The sequence below is a fragment of the Sander lucioperca genome, chromosome 21 (assembly GCF_008315115.2).
Source record: "Sander lucioperca isolate FBNREF2018 chromosome 21, SLUC_FBN_1.2, whole genome shotgun sequence".
Taxonomy (NCBI): Eukaryota; Metazoa; Chordata; class Actinopteri; order Perciformes; family Percidae; genus Sander; species Sander lucioperca.
The window spans coordinates 1,592,552-1,602,551 of NC_050193.1; the positions used below are offsets into that span (position 1 = coordinate 1,592,552).

At 43.5% G+C, this 10,000-nt stretch overlaps 1 protein-coding gene and 1 pseudogene across 3 annotated transcripts in view; one reads left to right on the forward strand and one right to left on the reverse strand.

Annotated features, from left to right (window-relative positions):
• The window catches only part of LOC116062301, a 1,036,964-nt pseudogene that overhangs the window by 882,334 nt on the left and 144,630 nt on the right, over positions 1 to 10,000 (forward strand).
• Positions 1 to 10,000, reverse strand: part of LOC116062289 (E3 ubiquitin-protein ligase TRIM39) — a 17,763-nt gene that overhangs the window by 7,260 nt on the left and 503 nt on the right. For 2 of the 3 annotated variants that reach the window (XR_004107920.2, XM_031316949.1), the window contains exons 2-3: positions 4,572 to 4,698; positions 3,856 to 4,281 (exon numbers count right to left, since the gene is read on the reverse strand). Coding sequence is in view for 2 of the 3 variants with exons in the window: in XM_031316949.1 (XP_031172809.1) it covers positions 3,856 to 4,281; positions 4,572 to 4,688 (543 nt within the window). In the remaining variant the exon portion in view is untranslated. The remainder of the gene's footprint in view (positions 1 to 3,855; positions 4,282 to 4,571; positions 4,699 to 10,000) is intronic. The other variant, XM_031316950.2, reaches the window with a different exon arrangement.

Consider the following 10,000-nt stretch of genomic DNA (forward strand, 5'->3'; position numbering starts at 1 on the left):
TTTTAATTTTTTTATGATCAGTGTGATTTTTTTATTTTTTTTTTGGTTCTTTTTTATTTATTTTTTATTTCCACACCAGAGGCCTGTACTACGAATCAAGATCAACATGTCCTGGATTTCTTTCAGTTATCCGGCTTCACCTAACCTAACAACCGCGGTCCCGCATAACCTGTATCACGACGCTGGTTAACAACTAGTTCAGTCAACCCAGGGCTTCCCAATCCAGAGATGCGCGCGTTCACATAAAAGAGGCGGTGTTTGCACAGCATGACCAATCACAAACATCTACCAGAGCTGCATATTTTACATAAGAAGAGCAAACTATAATTCTACATAAATATGAAGAACACAGACACGGTTTTACAGGCAAAACGCAGGAAGGAAAGCTGGCAAAAAAAGCCGACGCTGTTTTGCGTAAATCACAACGCTTATCCTATCAGTATCACTTCCAGTGGTGTAGTCTACGTGATAGTAAGCTCCAGGATGTCTATATACCCACTTAAAAATGCCCAATGACACGTAACATACTTTCTATTATATTTTTGATAGATTTTTAATTGTTATCCGTGCTTTTTTCTAAGGTAGCCTATTTTTTTTGCATAAAAGTGTATCGGAATGCAGGAAATGAAGTCGTTGATGCTTAAAGCAGCCATATTATGCTCATTTTCAGGTTCATAATTGTATTTTAAGGTTGTACCAGAATAGGTTTACATGGTTTAATTTTCAAAAAACACCATATTTTTGTTGTACTGCACCGCTCTCTCTCACTGCTGCAGATCCTCTTTTCAGCTGGTCTCTGTTTTAGCTACAGAGTGAGACCTCTTTTCTTCTTCTTCTGTACTATCTTTGATTTCACTTGCACATGCTCAGTAGCTCAGATGTAGATCATGTCAGCTATCTAGCTCCATAGACAGTAAATGAAAGGCTGTTTCTACAACTTCGGTCAGTTACAAGGCAGGATTAGCTGGGAGACTTCTAAATGAGGGCGCACATGGAAGTAGTTCTTTTGTAGATTATGGTGAACTTGTGTGTGTTGTAGCAGTGCTTTGCTATTGAAAATGAAGTAGCATGCTAGCGTTAGCATTAGCGTTAGCATGCTAACGCTACGAGCTAATGGTTGCGGTTAGCCTGCTCATTTCGGCTTGTGACGTCACAAGCCGTGCCGATTTTGAACAGCTCACCCAGAGACTGAAGGCAGGACACATTCAGAAACCGTATCTCACTCTAAACAGCATGGATGGAATTTTTTCAAAGTTTGTATGTGTGTGGAAGCACCAGAGACACAACATAACACCCCAAATCCCAGAAAAAGTGATTTTTTTATAATATGGGCACTATAAAACTTCCCTGGGGGAGGACACCCAGACCCACCACTATGATATGCCCCCCTCCTCCCCAAAGGCAGATTCTGGCCAATATACAGTACAGTACACCCACTATAATAGCCTACATTAGACTAGTCACTTTCCCATCAGTCAGGCACAAGATCTGACCATAATTACACTTCTGCTTTCCATAAACTGTCGTTGCTTTAGCCTTTTATTTCAGTTGCAACCCCAGCAGTGGTACGCTGTGAGAGAAAATAAAAAAATATCAAAACATAATTCTAACCGATGTGCGTATTGGCAACACACGGCTGAAGAAGCCGACAAATAGCCTATATGTAATTCCCTCCGCTGAAAATCTATCTTTCATAAAGATACCCATCAGGGAATGTTAACGGGGTTGTTGGTCTCTAAATGTTTTAACTTTTATGAGCGCACCTCTCTCTCTCCGCCCACCGAGCTCCAGCTGATCTTCTAAGAACCGTGACGCTGTTATCAGTCGAGTATTGATAGGTCAGTAGGCGGTGCTTTAACACCAGTTGATCTCTAATCTCCAACATAACCTGCTCCCGACCAGGTTAGGCGTTCAGCATAAGTTACCACGGCGATTGAACCCGATAACAACTAATCCACCTTCGTAGTACAGAAAACCCTGGGTTGAACCTGAAGTTAGCTCGTTAACGCCAAATCTCGCTTCGTACACAGGCCTCAGGTATGTGGGTGTGTGTGTGTGTGTGTGTGTGTGTGTGTGTGTGAGAGTGTGTGAGTGTGTGTGAGTGAGTAAGAGAGAGACAGAGAGAGAGAGAGAGAGAGAGAGAAAGAGAGAGAGGGGGGCGGGGGGGACTGTGTTCTACAGATCAAATAGTCCGACACTGTTTTTCAGATCTGTTTAGAGCCAGCTGACGGTTTAAAAAAGAAAAAAAATCTCCGACAGGCAGAGACGCAACGCCAGTCGCATTCTACCAAGCACCACGTCTGAACAAACCCCACGTTTACCAGAACTCTACTGGTTAATAAGGAAGTACTACAAACCAAAGTAAAAAACAAACCTGAAGCTGAAGAAACCCTCAACGTTAATGGAAAAGACCCGCGAACCTGAGTGACTGAGGGAGAGACAGAGAGAGAGAGAGCTGTTCTGTGTGAGTGAGCAGAGCGGGACACAGCAACACAATAAATCTGTATGTGTGTAGGGGAGGGGCGCTGTGACGACTAGCCTATCACAGGACGCAGACACAGTCAACTACCCAATGAGGGTTTTTATTCAATCCGAGCACAGATATTGACTCGTATTACTCGTATAATACTCGTACTCAGCAAAAGTGCTTTATCCGTACCGGATACTCGTTTCAGCCGAGTATCCGGCTCAACTCTAACATCTACAAAGAGACACAACACGTCTATAAAGAGACAACACAACTACAAAGAGACACAACACGACTACAAAGAGACACAACACAACTACAAAGAGACACAACACATCTACAAAGAGACACAACACAACTACAAAGACACAACACAACTACAAAGAGACACAACACAACTACAAAGAGACACAACACATCTACAAAGAGACACAACACGACTACAAAGAGACACAACACAACTACAAAGAGACACAACACATCTACAAAGAGACACAACACAACTACAAAGAGACACAACACGTATACAAAGAGACAACACGACTACAAAGAGACACAACACGACTACAAAGAGACACAACACGTCTACTAAGAGACACAACTACGAAGAGACAACACATCTACTAAGATACAACACATCTACAAAGAGACACAACTACTAAAAGACAACACGTCTACAAAGAGACACAACACATCTACAAAAAAAACACAAAATTACCACAGAGACACAACACGAATACAGAGACACAACACGTCTACAGAGACACAACACGACTACAAAGAGACACAACACGTCTACAAAGAGACACAATTACAAAGAGACACAACACGTCTACAAAGAGACACAACACGACTACAAAGAGACACAACACGTCTACAAAGAGACACAACACAACTACAAAGAGACACAACATGTCTACAAAAAAAACACAAAATTACCACAGACACAACACGACTACAAAGAGACACAACACATCTACAAGGAGACACAACACGACTACAAAGAGACACAACACGACTACAAAGAGACACAACACATCTACAAGGAGACACAACACGACTACAAAGAGACACAACACGTCTAATTTTCTTGAGGAAGGACTCCTAAACCCACCCGCCACATACAAACACCTTAGTCTTCCACAAAGCCAGGGAGCACGCTGAATATGTCTGACAGCGGTCCAGTTTTGTGCAGTGATTCACCAATTAGAGAGCCGTATGTCTTATCGTGTCTTATTAATAACACGATACATCCTGGTTATACTAATAATAAAGATACGTTCCAGTTTCCATTTTAAATGAAACACTGTGACACGATGATCTAAAAAACAGGATCTTGTTGTATTTGAACCCCCCAAACATCCCAATGAGGATGCATTTCCTCTCACCTCCAGCAGGCGGCGGTGCACGCGGCAGGTGCGCCCCCGCAGCGCATCCTGCGGCGCCATCAGCGGGTGTTTGGCGTAGAACGGCGTGCTGTGGTGCGGCTGCAGGTGCAGCGAGCAGTACGAAGCGGTGCAGGTGAGGCAGGAGCTGACCGCCGGCTGCTTCAGGCCCGTGCACACGTCACACCACACCACGTCCTCGCCGGGTGGCTCCGCCACGAACAGGTCGTCTTGAGCCGCCGCGGGCGCTGGAATCCCGTTCCCGGCCAACGTAGGTAACCCCGCGGCGCCATAGCGGCTCAGTTTGAATTTCTCAGCGATGAGAGCGAAGACTTTGTTGACGCTGAGCTGAGGGCGTTCGTCGAACTGGCGCTTGCAGAGAGGACAGGTGCACGCCGCGCCAGACGCCCAGTAACCTCCGATACACGCCTGCAGGTACAAGAGAAGAAGAAGAAACATTAAAGACACACACAGGAAGTTTCTAACAGATGTAAAGGGACACACAGACACGCACACACGCACACGCGCACACACGCACACACACACACACACACACACACACACACACAGTGTCTGATGGAACAATTATTGATTTATTTATTATGATTATGATTATTTACATGGAGTCTGGTGGGGGAAATGAGATAGAATTCAGTTTTAAGGAGCGTGCGTCTGTGTGTGTGCGTGCATGTGTGTGCGTCTGTGTGTGTGCGTGTTACCTGACAGAAGTTGTGTCCACAGGGAGTGGAGACCGGTTGGTTGAACAGATCCAGACAGATGGAGCAGGTTAACTCCTGTTCTGAGAACAGATCTGGGGGCGCTGCCTCTGCCATCATCGCCCTGCTGCTGCAGGAAACATCACGGGGTTTAATGCTCACATGCACACTAATATTACACTCATATTATTCTTTTATAGAGAGGTGGAGTGGCCCTTCCTGTTTCCACTGTGGGACTTTAGTTCAGTTAAAATGTTTCCGGTAGTGAAAGGGGAGACACAGATAATGTTTAGATCCTGTTTGAATTGAGCCATGAATTAAAACATGTTTGTCAGTTTAAAAGATAATTTATCAAGTGAAGAAAGTCTCGTGTGTCGTAGGTTTATCGTAGTAACACTTAGTTTAGTGTGAAACCGCTCAGTGGACTACATCTCAGTGGACTATATATCTCAGCGGCCTACATCTCAGTGGACTATATATCTCAGCGGCCTACATCTCAGTGGACTATACATCTCAGCGGACTACATCTCAGTGGACTATACATCTCAGTGGACTATATATCTCAGTGGACTATATATCTCAGTGGACTATACATCTCAGTGGACTATATATCTCAGTGGACTATACATCTCAGTGGACTATACATCTCAGTGGACTATACATATCAGTGGACTACATCTCAGTGGACTATATATCTCAGTGGACTACATCTCAGTGGACTATACATCTCAGTGGACTATACATATCAGTGGACTACATCTCAGTGGACTATACATCTCAGTGGACTACATCTCAGTGGACTATACATATCAGTGGACTACATCTCAGTGGACTATACATCTCAGTGGACTACATCTCAGTGGACTATACATCTCAGTGGACTATATATCTCAGTGGACTATACATCTCAGTGGACTACATCTCAGTGGACTATATATCTCAGTGGACAGTGTAACTAAAATTACTAACAACCTTCTAATTGCTGCTGACAAAGGACTTGTCTCCATACTTGTCTTATTAGATCTTAGTGCTGCATTCGACACTATCGACCATAAATCCTGTTACAGAGACTGGAACATTTAGTTGGCATTAAAGGAATCGCACTGAGCTGGTTTAAGTCCTATTTCTCTGATCGATCTCAATTTGTTAATCTCAACGATAAATCCTCCAAGTACGCTAAAGTAAGCCATGGCGTTCCTCAAGGCTCAGTGCTTGGACCAATTCTATTCTCTTTATATATGCTTCCTCTAGGCAATATTATTAGGAAACACTCAATTAAATTTCACTGTTATGCAGATGACACCCCAATTATACTCGTCAATTAAGCCAGACGAAACCAGTCAGTTAGCTAAACTTCAAGCGTGCATTAAAGATATAAAAACTTGGATGACCTACAATTTTCTGATGTTAAACTCAGACAAAACGGAAGTTATTGTGCTGGGCCCCAAACACCTCCGAACTTCATTATCTAAAGATATAGCTACCCTAGATGGTATTGCCCTGGCCTCCAGCACTACTGACAGAAATCTAGGAGTTATTTTTGACCAGGATCTATCCTTTAACGCCCACTTAAAACAAACCTCTAGAACAGCCTTTTTCCATCTTCGTAACATTGCCAAAATTAGGAACATCCTATCTCAAAACGATGCTAAAAAACTAGTGCATTCGTTACTTCCCGGCTGGACTACTGTAATTCCTTACTATCAGGTTGCTCAAATAAGTCCCTTAGGACTCTCCAGCTGATCCAGAATGCTGCAGCACGTGTTCTGACAAGAACTAAGAAAAGAGATCACATTTCTCCTGTATTAGCTTCTCTGCATTGGCTTCCTGTAAAATCCAGGATTGAATTTAAAATCCTTCTCCTGACCTACAAAGCACTAAATGGTCAAGCACCATCATACATAGAAGAGCTCTTAGTACCTTATTGTCCCATTAGAGCCCTGTGCTCCCAAAACTCAGAGCTACTTGTGGTTCCTAGAGTCTCTAAAAGTAGAACGGGAGCCAGAGCCTTCAGCTACCAGACTCCTCTCCTGTGGAACCAGCTCCCAGTCTGGGTTCGGGGGGCAGACACTGTCACCACATTTAAGAATAAACTGAAAACCCTCCTCTTTGATAAAGCGTATAGTTAGGGCATGAGGAGATCCAGAAATGCTTGTTACTAACCTAGCTCTGGGGAGTTTACTCCCCGGAGTCCTTATGTTCTTTTTCCCAGCGTTTTTCGTTGGATCTGGATGGCACCTAGACCTTGGTTTCAGCTGTCGCCGTGGTCCTGCTTCACTACACCCTGCTACGCTCTACGGTGCCCTGCTGAACCTGCTGCGTCCTGCTATGCTCTGCTGTGCCACGCTACATCCTGTAACGTCCTGCAGTGCCCTGCTATGACATGAACTACTACAACTACTATTTCTAGTCATTGTTCCATTATCTGTATTGTGACTATTATTGCCACTGTTCATCACACCCCCAACCAGCACCGTCAGACACCTCCTACCAAGAGTCTGGGTCTGTCCCAGGTTTCTCCCTAAAAGGGAGTTTTTCCTCACCACTGTCCCACTAAATGCTTACTCTTGGGGGAATTACTGGAATTGTTGGGACTTTATAAACTACAGAGTGTGGTCTAGACCTACTCTATCTGTAAAGTGTCTCAAGATAACATACAGTGAAGAAAATAAGTATTTGAACACCCTGCTATTTTGCAAGTTCTCCCACTTAGAAATCATGGAGGGGTCTGAAATTGTCATCGTAGGTGCATGTCCACTGTGAGAGACATAATCTAAAAAAAAAAATCCAGAAATCCCAATGTATGATTTTTTAACTTTTTATTTGTATGTTACAGCTGTAAATAAGTATTTGAACACCTGTCTATCAGCTAGAATTCTGACCCTCAAAGACCTGTTAGTCTGCCTTTAAAATGTCCACCTCCACTCCATTTATTATCCTAAATTAGATGCACCTGTTTGAGGTTGTTAGCTGCATAAAGACACCTGTCCACCCCATACAATCAGTAAGAATCCAACTACTAACATGGCCAAGACCAAAGAGCTGTCCAAAGACACTAGAGACTAAATTGTACACCTCCACAAGGCTGGAAAGGGCTACGGGGAAATTGGCTAGCAGCTTGGTGAAAAAAGGTCCACTGTTGGAGCAATCATTAGAAAATGGAAGAAGCTAAACATGACTGTCAATCTCCCTCGGACTGGGGCTCCATGCAAGATCTCACCTCGTGGGGTCTCAATGATCCTAAGAAAGGTGAGAAATCAGCCCAGAACTACACGGGAGGAGCTGGTCAATGACCTGAAAAGAGCTGGGACCACCGTTTACAAGGTTACTGTTGGTAATACACTAAGACGTCATGTTTTGAGATCATGCATGGCACGGAAGGTTCCCCTGCTTAAACCAGCACATGTCAAGGCCCGTCTTAAGTTTGCCAATGACCATTTGGATGATCCAGAGGAGTCATGGGAGAAAGTCATGTGGTCAGATGAGACCAAAATAGAACTTTTTGGTCATAATTCCACTAACCGTGTTTGGAGGAAGAAGAATGATGAGTACCATCCCAAGAACACCATCCCTACTGTGAAGCATGGGGGTGGTAGCATCATGCTTTGGGGGTGTTTTTCTGCACATGGGACAGGGCGACTGCACTGTATTAAGGAGAGGATGACCGGGGCCATGTATTGCGAGATTTTGGGGAACAACCTCCTTCCCTCAGTTAGAGCATTGAAGATGGGTCGAGGCTGGGTCTTCCAACATGACAATGACCCGAAGCACACAGCCAGGATAACCAAGGAGTGGCTCTGTAAGAAGCATATCAAGGTTCTGGCGTGGCCTAGCCAGTCTCCAGACCTGAACCCAATAGAGAATCTTTGGAGGGAGCTCAAACTCCGTGTTTCTCAGCGACAGCCCAGAAACCTGACTGATCTAGAGAAGATCTGTGTGGAGGAGTGGGCCAAAATCCCTCCTGCAGTGTGTGCAAACCTGGTGAAAAACTACAGGAAACGTTTGACCTCTGTAACTGCAAACAAAGGCTACTGTACCAAATATTAACATTGATTTTCTCAGGTGTTCAAATACTTATTTACAGCTGTATCATACAAATAAATAGTTAAAAAATCATGTATTGTGATTTCTGGATTTATTTTTTTAGATTATGTCTCTCACAGTGGACATGCACCTACGATGACAATTTCAGACCCCTCCATGATTTCTAAGTGGGAGAACTTGCAAAATAGCAGGGTGTTCAAATACTTATTTTCCTCACTGTATGTTATGATAAAATGATAAAATTGAATTGACTACATCTCTCCTCTCCCACAATATACGTCAACTTGCTCGCTAGATAAAAATAGACAAAAACATTAAATAAAAGCTACAAAAACTTAAGGAAAAGTAACAAATACAGTATACGTTGAAAAACAGCGCCAAACATATGTGTAATATTTGGCTCAATCAGAATCAAAACATTATTTCAGATTTTTACTGAAATAAAGTCCCATGGTGGACACAGGAAGGGGCGGGACTTCCCTCTCTGTGTGATCCAGGTCGTGATATTTTTCCCCCCACTATGGCCACACCAAGACCCGCCCTTCAATAGCTATTATTGGCCAGGCGTCCATGCTTATGCAAGGTAACGTAACCCCATTTGTACAGGTCCTATCCCCTGACCAATTGGCTATCCTAACCTTAACCACTCCAGGTCAATGCCTCACCCCAACCAATGCTATTGAAGGGCGGGTCTTGGCGTGGCCATAGTGGGACTTTTTTTTTTTTGCAATCCATCATATGGAGAGAGATTAGAAACCCTGCGTGGTGGCAGTTAGTAGCCCCATGTCTGTGTGTTTGAGTTGGATCCTAACAGGGTTAGAGAGGAAGTCTAAAGTCACAGAGGTTCACGTTATTCTGGTTCAGACTGCATTCCTGCTCACACTGCTGACCTCCCACACACACACACACACACACACACACACCAGTCTCAGAAACAACACTGACTAAAACAACACTGACTAAAACACATGAGTCACTGAAACACAGAGACAGACAGGTTACAGAGAAAGACAGACAGAGTGACAGACAGACAGGTTAGAGAGACAGAGAAAGAGACTAAGCTAAACTAAGCTACGCTAAGCTAAGGTTCTGTAGTTAAAAGCAGAAATAACAAACAAACTTCATTCGCACATTGTTAGTTCCATTTAAAGTGTGTGGTTATTATTATATCCCTTCTTTAATATTAATGATAATAATACCTCCTTATCTGATATGTCACTTTACTCATCAGACATTTCTGCTTCTGTTTACAACGTTTTGAGAGCTTATTTTGACCTTTAGTTTAAGTTTATCAAACAGCCCTGAAATCCCCATCACCAAACCCACCAGACTCCATGTAAATAATCAGGACTTTAATCATCGTAAAACACACTTCATTCAAAGTGGAC